Genomic DNA, 22,761 nt, shown 5'->3' with positions numbered 1-22,761 from the left:
AATAGTATGGTGTATTGCTATCCTGAACAAAACCAACTTTGTATCAGAAAAAAAGTGTTTCAATAGTTACTGAATGGCCCTCTTATATTTATTACATCGTTATGCTTGTAGAATGTCACTTATTCTAGGTATATGGAGGTTCGATTGAACGAGACTATATTTAATTGTATAAATTTCATACGTTACATCCAACACACTTACAGAATTCCGTTCCGTCAGGTGTCTAACAATGTCCACCACCGACCACCGAAGCTAAGCAATCATCGGGTCTGCCTTGTGGGGGACTCGCAATCAGTTGCTATCGTATGCAGGAATTTTTCGTTTCTGGGATGACTGGAACGTGTTGCGAGCAACCGCCGGAGACCAACTACAGAGCTACTTGAGTGCGTAGTAGCGGCTGCGTGCTCTGTGTTGGTGACAACGCCAAGTAGAGTGAACTACTGATTGTGTGTCTAAAGCGCTGCAGTCGTGGACTGTGCGGCTGGTCCCGGCGGTGGTTCGACTCCTCCCTCGGGCATGGGTGTGTGTGTGTTTGTCCTTGGGATAATTCAGGTTAACTAGTGTGTAAGCTTATGGACTGATGACCTTAGCACTTAAGTCCCATAAGATTTCACACACATCTGAACATTTTTTAACTGATAGCGTGTTCCCCTCACTATCGCATCCAAATGGTGTTATTTGGCAAAGGGTGACACCGTGGCCGATTAAAATCATGAGATCTGATTATAAATCTTTTTCTTATTGGGTAAAGTAGCCACAAATTGGAAAACTGCAATTTGAAAGTGTTAGCCTATTGATTTGTTGCCTGCTATGATTTCTGAATTGTACCAGTTTGCTCTGTGTACCAGTTTACGCCTTCACACTTTGCTAATATTAATTGAACGATTATACTTTGATTTTATAAGTGTACGTCATTGCTGAATAACGTATAAAAATGGTTCAAATGGCTCTAAGCACTATTGGACTTAACATCTGAGGTCATCTGTCTCCTAGGCTTAGAACTACTAAAACATAACTAACCTAAGGACATCATACATCCACGCCCGAAGCAGGATTCGAACCTGCGACCTTAGCAGCGGCGCAGATTCCGAACTGAAGCACCTAGAAACGCTCTGCCACAGCGGTCAGCTAACGTATAGAATGGTGTATCAAAACATGACAGGCGAAATTAATAAAAAAATCCGTTTATTTAGAAGAGATTTGTACAACAGTCAGTAATACAATAGCCTCTTGAGCGGCAATGTAGTGCAAAGACCTTGAACAACGGCACATTCTGGCAATCCAACAGAACAGCCTTGGTCGTGACAGGTTAACCGTGGTAAGCAGCCTTGGCAGCCAGGAAGGCAGCCCCAGGACCACCATAGACAGCGGGGGCGACGGCGGCGACGGCAGGGGCGGCGACCACAGCGGGGGCGGCGTAGGCGCCGTAGGCGGCGGCGGAGGCGGCGGCGAGGGCGGCGCCGTTGATGGCGGCGTCGCGGGCCCTCGTCTGGGCGACGGCGGCCAGGTGGGCGCCCCTGGCGGCGGCCACGTCAGGGGTGTCCAGGTTGTAGCCGCCGGGACCGACGACGATGTTGGCCGGGCCGTAGGCGGCGAGGCCGGGGTGGATGCCGCCCACGTAGACGGGAGCGGGCTGGACGGCGGCAGCGAGGCCTGCGGCGTAGGCGGGGGCGGCGACGCCCGCCCCCAGGAAGCCGGGCTTGGCCAGGGCCACGGCCACGACAGCACTCAGGACGATCTGAAAGAAGACGGAGTTTCAGAGCACGCTAAGCACCTAGTTTCCGTAGCAGATTCTTGTGTGCTAATTTCCCCATTACGAAATAATTAATTCATTAGTGTAAATAAGCTAAAAAATGTATGTATTATCATGACAGTATCTGCTGCGTCTCTTTGTTATCACATGTAGTTGTTACATACAGAATGTGTTACAGTTGTAACGACCGTTCGATGTGGGAGAGACAAATTCCAAGAGGATCCGTTGTACAAATCCTAAGGGAGTTTAAAGCGTCTGTGAATAGGGTAACTGTCATCCGACTGTCTATCTGTCTGATACTTAAGGAAGTGGAAATATATAAATAGATTCTAAGAGTGGGCTACGTGTCATCAAATTAATTCTAAGTGGGTGTAATAAGAGGATCAACAGCAAAGACGTTATGCATCAAGCTGAGAGATTTGGAAAAAACAGGATCTACACTGAGACGAATTATCAGTCTATCTCTCTTAAGGAATAAAGGAGGAGGATATCAAGCGTCCAGACTCAGGTAGCATTTATCGAGTCTGTTTTTATTACTACCAGTCATTTTGACTTTAGAATACAGAGAATAAAATGTATTCTGGTGAGACAAGCAAAAAAAAAAAAAAACTGAGTGCATTGCAAAATCTGTTCACATACGAAGTTAAAAGTGGGATTCAGTGTTAAGTAGTATTCGTAGAAGCTAGAAGAGAATAGGAGAAATTAAGAAACTATCGCTCTGCGCATTTTGAAACCACAGGCTATTTGCACGAAATGACAAATCAGCCATTAAGCAGTGCACGGTTTTCTTACGAAAAGATATACTGTCAAAACCAATGCAGGTAAGGCGGCAGAAGAAAAGGGCGTAAAATCATGTTGAGGTGAGGAATGAAATCGAAACAGGCGAGGATGCTGGAGAAAACAAGCTGTTTCTTCTTTGATGGCATTCGGATACACTGATCTAGGGATCCACAGGATCCCAAGCCAAGGTGGTCAGACTTGGCATAAATACTGGTTGTTTTAAAATAACAGTGAATCGCTTATTCACTGTTTCCCTTCGATCGGAACATTGTAAACAAACTGTTCTTAATGTTGGCTAAACAATGAAGAAACCAGAATAAGAACTACGCATATATTAACCAAAAAGATGATCTTCGTATATCCATAGTTGAAATGGACCATTTGGGACGTCAGTTGTATTAAGGTGTTGGTTTTATTGGCTACTAGTTTCGATGTTGTTACAACATCATCTTCAGGCCCATACTTGTAGACTTCAACCATATGTGTCTTACACTAGTAGTCAGTGGTGAGATAGTAACTGCCTGCCTTTCGCATGGAACACGCCTATCTCACCACTCCCAGATTGAGCAAGGATACTGAAAAATTGACAATATTTATAAGGACCCTACAACAGCATAAAGCTTTCAGCATGGAATTTTCCCCCTTCTGCGGCATATGAGCTGATATGAAACATCCTGGCAGATTAAAACCGTATGCTGGACCGAGACTCGAACTCAGTACCTTTGCCTTTCACGGGAAGGTGCCTCACGTCGACTTGCCAGCGAAAGGCAAAGGCAAAGGTCGCGAGTACGAGTCTCGATCCGACACTCAGTTTCAAGTTGCCAGGAAGTTTCAGCTCAAAGCATTGTTTTCGATCCTGCATTCCCACATATCGGTCTCACTCACCAGGAGCTTCATGTTTGCCGACGTCTGCTGCTGCTGCTGCTGCTGGACTGTGCTCGCCCTCCCAGGATGACCGCTATTTATACCGAGCTTCGCTATGGGCAGCGGCTCGTGAAAGTGGCGTGGTGCGGCGTCTGCGGTCGACCTTCCGCGGTGTCCTCTTTGGGCGTGTACTATTGGGTCGCCTAGGCTAGACAACCGGAGTGAAAGGCGTGCGTTGGCAAGCCCCGCACTAGCCGCGGACGCAACTCCCGGCCTGCGAAATACTCGTCTGGCTTCCGTCCACGCCAGCGGTGTGCAGTATCCAAATCGTGAGCGGCACTCCACCTCAGTACGTGTGGTCCGTAAGCGATCTCCGGCGCGCAGTGCAGCTTCGCCGTTCGGGCTGCGACGCGTAGGTAGTGCTGTCGCCTTCGTCTATCAGTCGCTAATACTTTGTGCGTCATGTGTACTCTGTTACGAGAAGCACTGTGTAACAACCTGCCTGCGCCACTCTGTGCCACCGAGAGGAATAAGGTGATACGAGTACCGGAGTAAGAGACATGATGCAGCTCGGTGTGGACGGCGTCAATTTTCAGGCCCGGAAACGTCAAAATTATTACAATATTCCGGGATATTATGATATTACGCTGTGGTTTAATGAGTTAGTTGGAGAAACGCAACATCACCTTCGAGAGCGTTTGTTGCCTCTATGAAGTTCCAATACACCCTCCAGATCGCTAGTAATGTTGAGTTTCTGCACGAAACCCATTCGATCGCTTTATAAGAATCAGTGTGAGCATAATGTTCACCTGTAGCGTTATTATGTCTTGATGCGACGGCATGCTGCACCACAGCTTTCAGTGGCCCCAATTTTCCTTATTTTTATGACGATTAGTGCTCGCGAGGCACACATTGGAGTAGGGGGTTCGACGATAGGCTTTAAAACGTGGCCGTACAGGACGACAAGAACGTGTCAGTCCAAACGCAGAGTATGGTTTCAGATTGGACTACTTGCCATAATGCACTAATCGCGTGCCGCAGTGGAGTGTAAACCATCACAATTATCATCAAGGATTCCATCATTCGTGGTCAGTTCTGACCTCTAGTCATCTCTTCCGCGGCACTCTCACGTGGAAGTCATCATAGCAAAATCGCGTGTCAGCCGTTACTAGTGAGTGCTATATTTTTCGTAATATAAAATAACTGGGAATTAGACACTTCCAGCTGTAGAAGAACTATTATTTGTATTAGACATGACTATCCGCTAACTTATAGAGTGCTAGTTAAGTAGTATAAGATCTTAGTCAGGGATGTAGTTTAACTTCATACGGTGCTGGATACAACATTTAGTCCTAGCTATGACTTAGTTCATATAATAGGTTCAAAGCTTTTCAAAGTCTCTACGAAACTTACAAAAAAATGTGTGTGAAATCTTATGGGACTTAACTGCTAAGGTCGTCAGTCCCTAAGCGTACACACTACTTAACCTAAATCATCCTAAGGACAAACACACACACCAATGCCCGAGGGAGGACTCGAACCTCCGCCGGGATCAGCCGCACAGCTCGGCTAATCCAGAGCGGCTACTAAACTTAACTTATACTGTCATGTATCGTTTCGCGTAAGCATCTGAGATATCTGAATACACCTACGCTGCCATAACAATGAGGTGGGTATACACACTGCTTGCAACTTCTGTAGATACAAAAAAATCTTGTGCTTTCCAAAACTAATCATTTAATTTCAGTTGTAACGTACTGTGCTTATGACCAAGTCCTGTAGAAATTTCAATCAACATTTTTTCTATGTTGTAGCACTTGCAACAGTGTTGGAAATGTTGGTAACTTCGTAACATGCGATGGTCCAGACTGAAATGATTGAACGATAAGATACTGTCTCAGACCAATTACAATACGAGTAAACGCAATAATTTAAGTGACCAATGGTTAAATGAGGCTAAATGTTGATTCGTGCATGTATGCCTCAAAGTGAGCGAGGATCCTCTCTTAAGTGCCTTTCAATGTTTAATTTGTATGGTACGTAGGGCAACGGAGTATATATGTGTAATATGCGAATGCACCACTTGTAATAACACAGGAGTGCTGTTATTACTCAACCCTCAATCCCCCCCCCCTTCTTCTCCAAACACACACACACATTTCTCAAGTGTAAACACGACGGTGCAGCAACCAGGTCAATTTCTTCAGAGCATTTTGCCAGGTAATACTTACAACACATAGTTTCAGATATAAAGTTAGTGACATAAACAGTCTATTATGATTTCGAATTAAGTAACATGTTATTAATCACTGTGAATTTTATGTGTACATGGTATTCCTTGGAGTATGTAACTAGCTGTTACTCTAGCAGTCAGTACTGAATAACAAAACATTTGTAGGAGGAAAGTATCTTTCATGCTGTTTCATCATTTGGAAGTAATTATGGTACATAAAGTCCGGGAACTCTTTCAATTATATATTGCACACAAACTGAACATTGTACAGATGTCATACATACTGCATTTTGAAGAGAAACTCTGAATTTTTTTTACAAACAGTCGATACGCGAACCAAATGTGACCCACCAGACGTCAATACGGTAATCGAATTCTTGCCATACCCGCCCTAGCATGACATCATCAACTGTGGCAGTCGCTTCCCGTATTCTCTCCTGGAGCTCTGCTACATCACGTGGTAGAGGCGGTACATACATCAGATCTTTAATGTGTCCCCACAGAAAAAGGTCACACGCAGTGAGATCTGGCGGTCGTGGAGGCCCAGTTTATGAAACCGGTGTCTCCTTCTGTAGCACGGCCGATTCATCGATGCGGCAGCTCCGTGTTCAGGTAGCCACGAACTTCACGATGAAAATGAAGTGGAGCCGCTTCCTCCTGAAAGATGAACGGAGAGTCCAACTGCATGTGAGGCATCAGCCATTGCTGAAACACGTCCAAGTAGGAATATCTAGTGACATTACGCGCTCCAAATTCACTTCACTCACACTGGGTCGTCCGCTTCTCTTTGCCGGGCACAGCCAACCCGTCGTAACGAATTTGTTGTGCCAGTGGTAAATGGCCGTCCTTGTTGGTGGCTTCTTACCGTACTTGGTTCTAAACATCCGTTGAACAGCTGTAGCACGCTTGTTTTTGTCGTACTCCAACAAACAGAAAGCTCGCTTCACACCTGAACTTATGTTTGCGACTAGCGTTGGTTATCGGCAAATTACCAACCTACGCTGCGTTGGCAGACACGAAAAAAAAAAAACACTTTCAGTGCTTCTCTTCAAAATGAAATAGGTATGATATCTGTACAACGTTTGATTCTTATGCAATAAATATACACCCTCTATATGGTCATTTACTACAAGGATCTACGTCTTAAATTTAATATATGTATGTGTTTTCTGTACTGTTCCTCCTTGTCCATGGAGCCTACTAAGTATGGCACGCAGCTGTACTTAAATCCAATCCATATGTTGAGTACAGCAAACCACTGCTTAACAGTACTGGCTAAAAACAGTCTTGGTTGCAATTTTATTTTATTATTTTTATTTTTCAACTAAGCGTTTCGCCTTATTTAGGCATCTTCAGGTTGATCTTAATTTGGTATTTCTTAAAACGATCCTTAAGACAGTGTAGCAAAAGGGCATGGTCGAATACATCAGGCCAACATCACCTTCGTTAAACTCAGTAACTCAGTCACTCTCGTCCATCTAGAAAAAATTTTACTGAGTTTAACAAAGGCGATGTTGCCGTGATGTATTCGACGATGCCCTTTGGCTACACTGTTTAAAGGATCGATCTAAGAAATATCAAAGTAAGATCATTGGGAAGATGCCTAAATAAGACAAAAATCGTAGTTGAAAAATAAAATAACTAAAATTGCAACCAAGACTGTTTTTAACCAATAATATACATAACTCCTTATTCAGAGCGTTCTGGTAAAAAATAAAGATAAAATAAAGAGATCAGCCATAGTCTATAAAATCAGTAATATAGTATAGGTACGAGTCATGAATCTGCTATAAACGACTCTTGTACATAATAAAATGTTAAAGGCTATATTTGAAGATATGGGATTCATCTGTAACACTTGAAGTGTGATTGAAGATTATTGACAATTCAACGTGCACAGCAGTAATGAAGACACTTATTAGTGAATGCAGCTAGCTAATGCGAAAACACAACGCAGATCGTTACTATTTATGTTCAACTGCATATTAATGGAAGTACTGCAGCATTTTTGATTAGCTGCAATAAACACAGGAAATTGCAAAAAAAAGTCTATAGTAAAGTCATTGACACACAGAGAAAATGTTGTTGTTGTTGTTGTTGTTGTTGTTGTTGTTGTTGTGGTCTTCAGTCCAGAGACTGGTTTGATGCAGCTCTCCATGCTACTCTGTCCTGTGCAAACTTCTTCATCTCCCTGTACCTTGTGCCAACTACACCCTTCTGAATCTGCTTAGTGCATTCATCTCTTGGTCTACCCTCCACGCTGCCATCCAATACTAAATTGGTGATCCCTTGATGCCTCAGAACATGTCATACCAACCGATCCCATCTTCTAGTCAACATGTGCCACAAACTCCTCTTCTCCCCAATTCTATTCAATACCTCCTCATTAGTTATGTGATCTACCCATATAATCTTTAGCATTCTTCTGTAGCACCTCATTTCGAAAGCTTCTATTCTTTTCTTGTCCAAACTATTGATCGTACACGTTTCACTTCCATACATGACTACACTCCATACAAGTACTTTCAGAAACGACTTCCTGACACTTAAATCTACACTCGATGTTAGAAAATTTGTCTTCTTCAGAAACACTTTCCTTCCCATTGCCAGTCTACATTTTATATCCTCTCTACTTCGACCATCATCAGTTATTTTGCTCCCCAAATAGCAAAACTCCTTTACTATTTTAAGTGTCTCATTTCCTAATCTAATTCTACTTTAAAGGCACTGTCCATTTCATTCAACTGCTCTTCCAAGTCCTTTGCTGTCTCTGACAGTATTAAAATGTCATTGGCGAACCTCAAAGTTTTTATTTCTTCTCCATGGATTTTAATACCTACTCCGAATTTTTCTTTTCTTTCGTTTACTACTTGCTCAATATACAGATTGAATAACATTGGGGAGAGGCTACAACCCTGTCTCACTGCCTTCCCAACCACTGCTTCCCTTTCATGCCCCTCGACTCTTATAACTGCCATCTGGTTTGTGTGCAAATGGTAACAGCCTTTCACTCCCTGTATTTTACCCCTGATACCTTTAGAATTTGAAAGAGATTGTTCCAGTCAACGCTGTCGAAAGCTTTCTATAAGTCTACAAATGTTAGAAACGTAACAGATAAAATATTAGAATGGTAACGAATTTAAGAATATTTGTTCATCAAATCGTCTATGCTAAGAATCTCATCTTTTAAGGGTTAACTTCTGAGTCAGAATGCCCATTACAACATGTCATACGTATCAGACTGATGCAGCCACTCGAAAGCCTAGATTAAGGGTTATGATAACTAGGCCATTATTCCACAGGGGTAGGAAGGTACTTATAATGAAAGAAATTTTTGCGATAAACCCTGAACATCCTCTCAGAAGTTTCACTATCGATACTTAATTGTCTGTGTTTTGGGGAAGAAACGAGACATCTTTTGTAATTGATCAAACCTTACCAATAGCTGCTCATCTTTACTTAATTTTGATATTACCCTGTGTGATTAACTTCTGCAGTACGTTAATAGGGTTTAAGGGACCCGTGTTTCGTATTATTAGAGACTGGTGTAGATGACCTGGTGTCCATTTTTGTTATCCTATAATGTTACATTGCTTTCGGACTTCCCAGCGTCATAGTACATACAGCCTTCCTGCAAATCATTTTACTAAAGAAATTATTTTCTCAGTGTCTGTGGCCGACGTTCCCATTTTCCTCTTTCCTCTCAAATCATCACTGATGACTGTAATATGACGTTTTGCTTTTCTTCATAGAATTGTTACTGTAGCAATGAAAGGCTAATTTCACATTGTGTCATTTTATTTGGTGCCACCGATCTCTGAGCCGTGTTCCATCACATTTTGTAGCTGATACGTTCACAACTGAAAATGAAACAACACGAAAAAATGTACAGTTGTAATACAAAAAGGTTGTAAAGACGTTAAATAAGTACAGAAAATATTTTCGAGTTACATATTTGCCAATGATGGAAATTTAGTCATCACCTTCGACATTTTATTACTGGTCAAAGTTAACACCGGTATTAAAGAATCTTTGGAATAAAAGTAGTAATTAATTATTACATATTGGTTGGTGCTCATTGATAAATGTCCTTTAGTTACATAGAGCGTCGTCTGGAAGCAATTTCATATCAACTCCAGTCCATCCCACAATTTACAAAATTTTTTGTTAATCTAAACTCAACAGCATTTTTCCGTTAGAATTCTAAATATCTTTACATATTACACATATAACGTACTAGAGGTCACTGTTGAAGCTTGCGAACAGACATGTAATATCAAACTTAAATATAAACAGATTTTACTCCCAGTCATGTTATAAACGTGTTGCTGATACTACACAGACACATAGCGCTAATGTGGACATTAACATAACTAAAGAGACGGAAGACCCTTGCGAAAATTCTTCATGACTGTTATCATGATGACCTTTCAGGCTGAGTTACTGACCTGTATACGTTTCACTTCACTGAATGAGGAAATCACATGATACGAGATGCCACCGCACGATGTTATAGCCGATCACGAACGTAATCGGTGCTGTAACTGTATCCATTTCACCAGGGTCGTGAAGTATATTAAAGCTGTAGGGAGTTTCAGTAGACTCCAGGCACTACATTACGCCAAGACGTATTTTAACCAAATAGTGTTAAGGTCCTCGTATCCCCCTGTCAGCATATAAAGAAGCTTTTATAAAGTATCCGATTCTTTTACAATGTGTATCGCCAAGTGCAAAATTATTTGTTCTTGATAAACGCAGCTTTATAAATGTACCTTCGATAAGGTGAAGAAACTGCATCTAAATTCCAGATGATTGGTATTCTCTTCCCCGTCTGGACACGAATAGGTAAATAAAGATTCAAAAGTTACTGTATATTTCTAATGTTTGGATGATTATAGTAATACAGCCTACTTTGTACCTCGTCATTAACAGAAATCGCATTCCGACTGTAAGGTTTCAATGTCTTTGGGGCTCTGATATAATTAATTATACGCACTTACCGACATTGGACAGTAAACTACATAAATTCTCAACAAACAGCCGAAGAAATTTCTCAGGTAATATTTCTTGTCTTGAACGTGCTTTGTATTTATAGTTTTCCATAATTTTATATACTACGACAAAATTTATATTTCTGAATTTGAACTTTGATGACAGTTATGACAGACCAAAAATGGAGGATGAATTTTGGCTATTACTCTGAAAAAAAATTACCTGTGCATACTTCAGTAGAATCTACTGGCACCTCGCACTACACACACACACACACACACACACACATACACACACACTAACACACACTCGACCGATGATAAATATATAAATAAAGTTTTTAAAAAAAGTAAAATATTTGCGAGTAGTGTGACATTGTTCTCAAATGATGGCGACCTTCAAATATTTTCTAGTACTTTATTTAAAACGTAAAACTGACACGAGTGTAGTAATAAGTTATTTTGGATTAGATCTTTGAAATAAGGATTGTTGATAATGTCGCTCCAGACGAACGGTTGACGAACTTGCGGTATTGACCACAAGGTAGCGCAGTCAGTAGTAGCAAGGTCATGAACAGCTGCTGCGATGGATCTGTTTTGCGGGTTTGCAGCCATTCAGGGGCGGAGTCTGTTGTCTGTTACAGCGCTGCAGCCACCGCCGGATACACCCGTGCAAGCTAAACCGCAGATACGCCGAGCCGTGAAAACTTACGGCTCGCAGCAGAAATTCGAATGGAAATTATATTTTTACATTTTTGTCTATTTTGCGAATAATAAGTGTTCTCATTTATTTGATGGATAATAATTGCCTAGCTGTCATTTGAAGCATACACAGGCCTTTTGGATAGCCCCGAATTGTTCTAAACATTGGGTGCGTTCTACTTAAGCTGATGAGTAGTTGAAGTGTTTCAGTGCCTCTCCCAACAATAGTGGACTCTCAGACGGTGCCACCAGAAGTCAGTTGATACGATAGCCAATCTTATTAAGTACTGCTCAGCGCAGCAGTATCTCCTGTCCTTCACAAAGTTAACCTACAACCTAATAGTAAAATAATTTGGCAATAAAATATGGTAGCTTTCCTACACAGTGTACAATTAACAAATTTATTTTGAATAAATTCATAAACCATACTTGAACAGCAAATAATGCTGCGTAAGGAATAGATTACGAGATATCTAGACTACTATGGTTCCATAATAACGTTAGCTAGTTTTACGTTTCATGGATTAGCTATACTCTCTATCGTACAGATGTGGAACGAATTATTCCACTTTGTGTATTATCCATGTGTATGTAAATATAATTCTATGCTGACAATTTACGAGGTATTTTTAAACAAAAAACATATGTGAATGAGTAGTGAACAACCACCAGTCTTAGCATATGAGGTATATAGAAATACTACAAAAATGAAACGTATTTTCAAGGAGAAAATATGACATTTTATTTGAAAATTTTGATTTTGTGTCTGCCAGACATTTTATATCACTAGGCAAGTGAAAAAAAATTTTTTGTGGTAGCACAGTGCATTTCCATTTCGCTAAAAATAGCCTCAATATGGAGTACTGAACGTACACTTTGTTTTGTCATTTCAAACATTATTGTTCCCATTAAACAGTAGCGTATTATTTACAACGTAATTTATGAAAGTATATACACTGAGAAACAGTAGTCAAAATCTCTAATTCCCTAAACAATTTTATTCTTACAGAATTTTTTATGAAATTGAAGCTTTATTTGTTAAATATTGGCTATCTCAGAACATTATTCCACACAACGTTGGTGAATGAACGTACGTAAAATCTACTTATTTGCTTATTTTTCTCTCCCCAAGATTTTCAACGATTCGAAATGGAACCATAGCGATTTTCTTCAGAGCTCAAAAATGTGTTTCGTACATTAAGTTCCCATCAATACAGACACTCAAGTTTTCCATTCTCTTTACTATTTCATCACCATTTTTGACATTTAGCAATAGTATAATAACTTTATATGTGAAAAAGTGTATACGTTCTGAAATGTAGAGTGAGACCATTTGCAAAAGCTACTCTCTAACACATTTAAGAACAGTATTTACCATTTTTATGTTGCTGTATGCGTGTTCGATTGTTTGCAAGACTACAGTCATCTAAAATAAATAAATAATCCTGGTTGTTCTATGTTTAATGAAAGGTTGTTTATAAAAATTAAGAACTATAGTAGATGTAAGTTTGAACCTTGTCTAACCTTGTAACTGATTTACCCTCACTCACAAAAATCTCCCCTATACATGGACTGACTTACTAAGTGCACCTTTTTGAATTTCTTTCGTTAGGTATGACATTATCCTCAGATTGCTCATACCATCAATTTCATAAAATCCCAGCATATCTAGGAGTATATTGTGATTCACACAGGTAAATGCCTTAGACAGGCTATAGAAAATATTACCTGGTTATTTAAAACTTGTAAAATTTAGTGAGTGAACTTATAAATGGTATTCTCAGCTGTGGAACTCTTCTGAAATCCTGTGATTTATTGTTGATCAGGTAGGATACTATTCTGCTCAAAATATTTTCGAAAACGTATGTGACGTGTGAATTGTTTTTTTCTGCTCTCCATGCTGGTTGACTTCACCACTGCACTGCAACGTTACTTTCTGTAAAAACGTTTTCTTCGAGGTATCTTCGGCAACTGGCTGCAGAGTATCTATTGCAAGTATCCAACAACATTAGTTCCTAGAGCTATCTATCTCTGGTAAATACGTATAACGGAAAACGTTACTACCAAACTGTTATAAAACATCGTTTGACGCCCTGGAATAAACAAAACATGAAATATGCATGTCTTATTGGAGGATCTTTAGCAGTCATCGAAAGTCATGAGAAGGAATCCATACTTCAAAACGAACTTACACCAACACATTGAACTATAGCGAGACACTGACTTTCCTAATGCTAATATATGTAGTTTCACATCGGTACTTCAGTCAGCAGTTGTTATTTTGTTAACGTGTCAGTTGTGATGATTAAAAGGTTTGGAGAGTATTGTCCTATGTAACACTATATCTGGCGCAGGGCACCTTGTGTATCACTTTCATTCTTTATTCTGCCCATGTGCTCTTTCCATACAACAGTGCGTTATAAAAGAACACTTTCAATGGTAAACTCATATTATGACTTCGAAGCCGTTATTTCAGAACAATAAGTTTTCAACTTTCATGGTTATATTTACCAGTCATGTAGAATTTTTTGAAGGACATCATATTCGCCGTTGATTGTAGATATTATTCATTTCACAATTACAATTTAGGCCATAAGTTCATCATCAAGTGACACTGCAAAAGTTTTTGTTTCAACGCATCTAGGAAGATTTTAAAGTGCTGAAGCAAAACTACTTGATAATAACCTCAAGACCGAAATTGCAACTGAGAAATACATAATCTCTAAAGTCAACGGCTAATAGGATGTCCTATAAACAATAAGTTTTTATTTTAGTGTTATCCGCGCTGGTAGGTTCTTGTGAACCATTTCATCGCAATTTCTTCTGCTGTTGTGGGACTGCTTTCTTGCTTCATCAGACACAGCAACAATGACTTGCCATTTATTAGGTCACTTACATAGTGAGATGATACAAGTTTTACACAAGGGTCATCAGTCTTCGGACTGATTTTATGCGGCTGACGACATCTCCTCTGCCAACCTCATCAGTTCAGTACAGAATTTACACCCATATTTGTCAAATACATGTTGTATGTATTCAGATATGCAATTTATCCTTATGTCAGACCTCTACAGTTGCCTCTTTTCTCATGGAACGTATTCCATAAACTCTTAAGGAATGTCATATTATGCTGACCTTCATTACGTATGGGTTACCGACAAATTATTACTTATATTATCAGGGTAATTATTTTGTATAATCCTTTTGTACCACCTCATCTCCAACATTTCAATAACCTTCTCATCCGATTACCCGGCAGATTCTCTGATATATAATGCTCCACTCGTGAGGTACATTATAGGAAACTTCTCGCTCAAACTAGGAGCTATGGTTTCATTCCAAAGTGAATTATTGTGTATTTGCTTCCTTTCCATTATTATTTTGTAATTCATCGCTACGTCGTTGCTTTTCTTGAACCTATATAGGTTTGTTCAAATTATCCAATTACCCTTTTTTGGAGCCTGTTCGTTCCTCTTTATTTAAATTCTTAAGTATGTTATTCATTATCGCAGTACATACAGAAAACAAAAACACACCACCATTCCTCAATACTTAAGTATCGCACATCTTCATGCAATGATTCTGCCTCACTTGAATTAAAGGCTACTCTTCATCACTGTTAAGTTTTGATCTTAGTCTTGTCAGCTTCAGGGTATTCCTTAGACATCAGCATCTGATATCGGAAATCCTGTCTCATCTTGAAAGCAGGGAATATCTTCACATGTGTCTAGGTCTCCTTCAAGTCTTCCTCCTTGTACTGTGAAATTTGAACAGTGCACCCTCTTTTACCAACTGGAATTTATTGCGCAGCTCACTGAGGCTTTTTCCACTCTTATTCATGTCACTGAATTCATATTGTTCCCTAGCTCATTCTTCGGTTCCTGCTCCTACTAGAGCCTTCCAGTACCCCGTCGTTACTGGGTTTTCATTTCACTTTAACGTACCGACTTATGCGTTCGATGACCTCATATACTTACATTTACACATAACTTGTTACTCAAAATTGAACAACAACTGTGTTAAACTATTGGGTCGCTACTTTTACTACTAGCAGAAGACGTTACCTCGAGCACAGTGCATTTTATTCAATTTAAATGTATGTGTTAACTGATTTTATTGGTGTAAAATCATTAACGCATTAAGCACAAGTTAGCAGAATGTGTGGAACTACATTGGCCCAATTTCAAGCAGACTTTAGCTGTTTCTGTACGAAGGAATATGTGAGAATTAAGGTTTGAGCACTGTCACCAGTCACTTATGTTCCTAAGTGCAACAAAAAAGTTAGGTACAAAGAGTGTGTCTGTGGATAAAGTTTACACTAGGTTTGGGTGGACAGACCTCACCAGTTTAAGTGTTTAGCTTCCCTCACTCCACCTCCTCCAACCACCCCATAAATCTCAAAAAAGAAATTAATTTTAAATTTAATATAATACGCAGCGATTAAGAATTGCCATTGTTCCATTATTAAATGCTCTACAATCAAAGCAAAAAAAAAAATGTGACGCTCCACAAATTTATTATCGGAAAGAGACGAAGATTTGTAGGTACGTACATGCACCGACAAACAAATGGTTACAATCTAACAAAAATTGGGTGATTTATTGCAGAGAAGGAGCTTTAAAAATTTAGCTAATGAATAACTCGTTGGTCCATCTTCAACCCCTATGCAAACAGTTATTCAGCTTGGAATTAAATGACAGAGTTCCTACAAGTTGCTGGACGTCCCATGAGGGTTATCGTGCCACACTCTATCCAACAGTCACTTTATATTCTCAAAATCCCGAGATGGTTGGAGAAATCTGCTCATAACGCCCCAAACGTTCTCAGTTGGGAAGCGATCCGGCAGCCTTTCTGGACACAGCACGGTTGGTCAAGCACAAGTACAACAGTAGAAACTCTCGACACATGCGGAACCGCACTATCTTGCTGAAATGTAAGCCTAGGGTGGCCTGCCACAAAGAGCAACATACGGAGCATAGAATATTGTCGACGTAAAGCTGTCTATAAGGATGCCGCGGGTGACAAACAAAATGGTCCTGCTATGAAATGAAAAGGCACCCCAGACCATCACTCCTGGCTGACGGGCTGTATGGGGGGTAATCGGACCTGAGTTCAAAGCGGTACTCACCACTGCAGACAGTCTATCCAGCCAATGAGACTCCAAGACGAATGTGCCCGACACCTCTGCGAAAGGGATTGTTGATGTACAGAAGTCAACAGTAGCAGGTACTATTGGTGCCTAGTGATGAATCCGGGCTCTGAGTGCCCCTTTGACGATTGCTCGGTCCTCACGTTCTGTCGTCTCTCCAGGTCGTTCTTGACGCTGTGTTTGGCTGTGGTTCACCCATTCCTAACAACATTGTTGAACAGTGGCATCGCACGTATTCACATGTAGAACGATTTACCGATTACTCCAATCGGCTGTTTTGTGTCCAACTATACGTTCTCTCTCAACCTCTGATATCCATGTTTATTGTTCATGTTCCTGTTTGTGAGACATAGGTACTGTCCAACTGAGTCCACGGAATGAAATTTCCAAAAACCTTGTGCCCTGATATCGTAATGTCTGTCGTCTACTGTCATTGCCACCCGTGTAGAGAAACTGTGCTGCAGCGCCGTACTTCATGCATCGGTCTCCAACGCTAACAACTGCGCACTTTCCATCGATACCTACATGAATATCAGTTTTTGATCATATTTTATGGATGCTTCAGTCGCTTCTTGATAGAACAATTCCCTATTGAGGGTTGAATAACACTTCGGCGGTTTCTTGTTCTCTTGTTGTTGTTGTGGTCTTCAGTCCAGAGACAGGTTTAATGCAGCTCTCCATGCTACTGTATCCTGTGCAAGATTCTTCATCTCCCACTACTTACTGCATCCTACATCCTTTTGAATCTGCTTAGTGTATTCATCTCTTGGTCTCCCTCTATGATTTTTACCCTCCACGCTGCCCTCCAATGCTAAATTTGTGATCCCTTGAAGTTGCGCTACTGTTGTTCTACTTTTATTTGTATGAACTAGTTTTGAGCTTATTATGCAATCTTCAGATAATTACTGGCTATTGTTTTCAAGGAGCTTCCGTTCTTACGAACCAAACATTCTGGACTAAGACATAACGCACTTACATACGATCTTTAGCTATGGTATTGTCATAGGAATTGTCAAACGGGTCTTTTGAATTTTGTTCTGTAAAACTGTTGTATGTGTATTCTAAATAATTCTAACTGTTGTCATACATGATACTGAGAAACCATAAAAAGTTATTTATTATGTTAAAGAACAGTTTTACAGAACAAAAAGTCAAAAGACCCGTTTGACCATTCCAAGGACAATACCACGACTAAAGATCTTATGGAAATGCGTTGTATCTTAGTCCAGAATGTTTGGTTCGTAAGAACACAAGCTCCTTGTAAACAATAGACAATAGTCATCTGAAGATGGCTTAATAAGTAAAAAACTGGTTAATACAAATAAAAATCAGTAGACCAAAAAAGCACACAAGTGTTGTTCAACCCTCAGTTTGTGATCAATTTGCGTAATTCTTTCCTGGTGCATCGTTCCTCTAGTTGATTGTAGTTCCTTGATGTGTGGTTCCCTAAAATACAAGCTCTTTACTTTCGTAGTATTGCTTCAAATTTAGTGTAAATAGCAAATCAAAAAGAAAATCTGGCAGTCAGTTATCATAACAAATGAAAACTTTCCTATTAGGCTACCTGTGACGCATTTTTTTTTATATTGCTTACAAATTAAACAATATCAGCTGTAATATACTCTTGTGCATAGTTTTAACACTGAGACGATAGGGATGTACTAAAAATTAAGACATTTACTGCTTAGCAGGGAATCTTCGGAAAGAAATCAGTAGGATGTTGAAGAAAAGAATAAGACTCTAAATCTTACATACATTGAAGGATGATTTATTTGTAAAAATGTACAGGTATCGTGAGGTCATGAAATCGGTAGGAAGTGCAGGAGACAGACATTTCAGCCCAGCAGAGCAGCTTTGGCGTGAAGGTGGGCGGCGGCCGCGAGGGCTCCGGGGGCGGCGTAAGCCACGGGTGCGGCGACGGCGGGTGCGGCCAGCACAGCGGCGCTGTTGATGATGGCGTCGCGGGCCCTCGTCTGGGCGACGGCGGTCAGGTGGGCGGCTTTGTTCACAGCCACGTCAGGGGTGTCCAGCAGGTAGCCGTCAGAGCGGACGGCGATGGGGGCAGGGCCGTAGGCGGCGTACCCAGGGTGGACGGGGGCGGCGACCACTGCGGGGGCGGCGTAGGCGGCCGGCGCTACTACTGCAGCGGGGGCAGCACCCAGGTAGCCGGGGGTGGCCACTGCTACTGCCAGAACGGCGCTCAGGACGATCTGGTAACAAAATAATAATAGATGTTAGTTTTAATGATCAATATTTTTGTGTGTTGCCTCCTTCCTATTGACTTACTGGAGTGGACGTGTGTTTGTCATGAAAGCTGTATCTAACCCACTGCTGAATCAAATATGTAACCAACGTTTGGCGTTTTACGAAATCCAGCGTCTCTCTGTGATGTGTGATTTCCAGTTAGTTGACATACTATCTTTCGACAGTTAACTTAGATACAGTTAAGTAATCTCTGCAATCGGCTTTTCGATGAGAAAGCTACTATTTAGATTACTTGGAGTGTGTATTACAATGTAATATATTATGTGGTTTTTCAGTAATTACGTTTTCTGACGTTATTTAGGTTGTTCCCCCGTCAACAGGGACCGTTTGACCAGCCGTACAACGGAATAAAGTCAGAAAGGCACTTAGTGTTTATGTTCTTACTAACTTCAATATTTCGTTAATTACTAAAAACTAATTCTCTTTCTAGATGATGGGCCGACCGGGGTAGCCGAGTGGTTCTAGACGCTACAGTCTGGAACCGCCCGACCGCTACGGTCGTAGGTTCGAATCCTGCCTCGAGCATGGAAGCATGTGCTGTCCTCATGTTAGTTAGGTTTAAGTAGTTCTAAGTTCTAGGGGACTGATGGCCTTAGAAGTTGAGTTCCATAGTGCTCAGAGCCATCTGAACGATTCTTTTGGATGATGGTCAGGTTTTTCATTTTCAGTGACTGAGCCCCACCGCTGGTTTTAGAGTTCTCTGACCAGCAAGTCTCCATTTTACAGCAGAGTGTTTCTTATCTAGTTGTTCAGTGTACTTTATGGCACATAAATTGGTCGTAAACTCTATTGCCAAATGATTTCAAAATTTCACTGTTTCATTCTTCACCACTCCAACATACACTTTCTACAGCTAGTGACACTATTATAAATAGCGCAATTATCAGTTATTAGGATGACGGATAACACGAAAAATAGACCATCTACACAGTAATAGATATGGTACTGTATTGTGTGAATTTTTCTGGTATATTCTGCTAGCTGCAATAGAATAGCAGCAGACGATATCAGTTACCGCCAAATAAAAATTACAAGCCTGATTTCTCATGTACATACACTGTAATATAAATAATATTTAATACTCTGAATATTGGTGTATACATGACGCAGACTTTTGTGTTCTCTGCTAAATTATTTAGATGCAACTGGTCCAGGGACTTTACATCAGTGAACGAAAGGATGCTAGTACAAGCAGAAGGCACACACTGTGAAAGCTGTCGGTACCTACCAGGCTGTTCATGTTGGTGTTTGGCCGCTGCTGTTGCTGCTGCTGAAACGTGTCTCTGCACCGACGGCCGCCGCCTTTTATACAGTACCGACTGACACCACAGCACGTGACGTCCGTCGGGACTTGGAGGTCCTCCTTGGGCGTGACCCGTCCAGCGAGTGGCAGCTCTTGTCATGTTTGGCGGTCGGTTCCGAACTATGAGTAAATGTCAGCTAGCTGAGCAGCCTCGTCCGGTATACGACTGTGAGGTGACAATTTCAGAGGCAAGAATGGTGAAAATACAGTAAGTTTTTAAATTTGTGGTAAGTTCCTTTTATGTTAGCAGAAGAGCCAACACCGTGTTACGAGTGGAGGCCGAAATGCACGCGTTTTAGCTCAAGCAGCCCAGCGTGAGGAGGGAAGAACTATACTGACGTGAGGTCTGGAACATGACAAGGAATGAGAATTTAGAAAGCGGACGTAATTAGTTTGATACTTAACTTTAATCCATTAATGATGAACGTCGCTCTTGACGGTACATGATTGACAATATGTGTTCAGAATACATTCTTGAAGATAGTTCTTATAGAAACTGAACATGGCGCCTTGCTAGATAGTATCAAATGACGTAGCTGAAGGCTAAGCTAAACTGTCGTCTCTGCAAATGAGAGCGTATGTGGACAGTGAACCATCGCTAGCAAAGTCGGCTGTCCAACTGGGGCAATTGCTACGGAGTCTCTCTAGACTAGACCTGCCGTGTAGCGGCGCTCGGTCTCCAATCATTGATAGTGGCGACACACGTGTCCGACGTATACTAACGGACCGCGGCCGATTTAAAGGCTACCACCCAGCAAGTGTGCTGTCTGGAGGCGACACCACAGTTCCTATGGGACCCAATTGCTGGGGTCAACGGTCGACAGGCCTACACACTACTTGATCTAACTTAAACTAACTGACGCTAAGGACAACAACTCAAACACCCATGAGCGAGGGAGAACTCGAACCTCCGACAGGAGGAACCACGCGAACCGAGGCAAGGTGCCTAAAACCGAGCGGCTTCCCGGCGCGGTGAGCTACTAGTAGCTGTCAGTTATACAGTACAGTTTTACTGCTTAACAACAGTGACATACAATCGCAGTATTTTTTTCTCTTGATCAACATTTCTAATTTCAAGTTATTACCTGCATTTATTTCTTATGTGTCACTACGCAACGTAGAACATCGAAATAACGTCATATGTTGGCTCTGAGCGCTATGCGACTTAACTTCTGAGGTCATCAGTCGCCTACAACTTAGAACTAATTAAACCTAACTAACCTAAGGACTTCACACACATCCATGCCCGAGGCAGGATTCGAACCTGTGACCGTAGCGTCCGCTCGTTTCCAGACTGTAGCGCCTAAAATCGCACGGTGACTCCGGCCGGCGTCATATGTTGCTTGATATGTTTAATTCAAGAGTAAATTCCAAATAATTCCCATAAATGTTCGCTGTTTACTTAAGGAGCCTTCCAAATATCTGTCATATGAGCAGCATCACGGATTGAAGCCTTGTGTGAAAATTTGTAAATCTCTTCGAATAACACTATAGAAGAATAGAAAACAACGGTAGGCGGGCTGCATCCAGATTAAACTGCTGCCAGTTCTATCCGTCATTCATCTTTGGTAATTAATATTTCATCTACTTTAGAATTAGAATTCTATGAAGCCTTCCTTTCAACTGGAAAGTACTTTTCCCTTCTGAGAAAATACGAAACCTCTCAGTGCATGTGCCAAACGCTTAGTGGTTCCAGAATAGCATATTATATTCGCAGTAATGAAAATCAAAACCTATAGCGTTGTAGCTCCTGAAAATACTTACAACATGAACTGTCTCCGTATTAATGCATGATCTTTCGCCCAAAAGCATATTTTACTGTGAGAAAACATTCATCTATCATACTCATCGGGTCTTCTGCATCTGCATATTCGTAACTATCATTTTTTGTATAGACAAATATATAAATGATGAGGACGATAATGACAATCTGAACTATATATTATTTACCCGAAATAGTAATATTTAAATTAATTTCTTACTAGCCTGATCGACGAGAACAGCACGTAGCTGCAATATGAATAATACTGTCAAACAGGGTAAAACAGGGTAAACAGAAAAAGATGAATTTTTGGGGCTAAATCATTGTCACATTTTTATACTTTCCATTCTTTGTCTGGAACATACAGTAGGCTGTTTCAAGGCAGATCTTAGACGAGCTGAGTGGGACAGATTGTTCTGCAATGTGACGTATTGGGGAAGAGATTTGTACATAAAACTTCCGCTTTCAACCAAATAATACCGGCGAAAACGTAGGTTGGGTACTGTGATGGGAGGTAAATTTACTTTATCTGTCGTCTCGGCTACAGGCATCCACAGGAAGCGTAAGACACACATACCCGGCGGATGTGATACTATAAAAATGCTAGAATCTACACACATGAGGCAGTACACATACAAAAATGGGAGGATTTCCATGTGCCCAATGATATAGTGAAAGCTGGCGGGTTTCTGTTGCCCACTGTTTTGAGGGTTTCTGTACCACACTCCAACGAATCACTCACTTATTGACCCATACATTCCACGGCCAATATCCTAACACGGGTAAAAACCAACGACGTCTTCTACAAGGACATAATACAACATTCTGATTACACAGTACTTCCACTGTTCAAAGAGTGGAGAATGTTCACCAGTACTGATAAATCATGGGCACACCGCTAAGATGTAGCCCATCATTTCTAAAACTTGTGTGAAGGTTCAGTTGCCGTCTACTCTTTG

At 41.0% G+C, this 22,761-nt stretch overlaps 2 protein-coding genes across 2 annotated transcripts; both read right to left on the bottom strand.

Moving 5' to 3' along the window:
* Window positions 1-1,168: 1,168 nt before the first annotated feature.
* Window positions 1,169-3,464, bottom strand: LOC126355511 (cuticle protein 16.5-like). Its single transcript, XM_050005851.1, has 2 exons — window positions 3,419-3,464; window positions 1,169-1,738 (listed from the first exon to the last, which is right to left on the bottom strand). Exons 1-2 carry the CDS (start codon window positions 3,428-3,430, stop codon window positions 1,310-1,312), a joined length of 441 nt encoding a protein of 146 aa, XP_049861808.1. The 5' UTR covers window positions 3,431-3,464; the 3' UTR covers window positions 1,169-1,309.
* A 14,843-nt stretch (window positions 3,465-18,307) lies between these two features.
* Window positions 18,308-20,010, bottom strand: LOC126355696 (cuticle protein 38-like). Its single transcript, XM_050006064.1, has 2 exons — window positions 19,966-20,010; window positions 18,308-18,682 (listed from the first exon to the last, which is right to left on the bottom strand). The coding sequence occupies exons 1-2, from the start codon at window positions 19,975-19,977 to the stop codon at window positions 18,308-18,310; spliced, it is 387 nt and encodes a 128-aa protein (XP_049862021.1). The 5' UTR covers window positions 19,978-20,010.
* Between the last annotated feature and the right edge of the window lie 2,751 nt (window positions 20,011-22,761).

Source organism: Schistocerca gregaria, chromosome 3 (assembly GCF_023897955.1).
Source record: "Schistocerca gregaria isolate iqSchGreg1 chromosome 3, iqSchGreg1.2, whole genome shotgun sequence".
Taxonomy (NCBI): Eukaryota; Metazoa; Arthropoda; class Insecta; order Orthoptera; family Acrididae; genus Schistocerca; species Schistocerca gregaria.
Note: the sequence above shows the minus strand (reverse complement) of the source record. Positions and strands in the feature narration are given on the sequence as shown.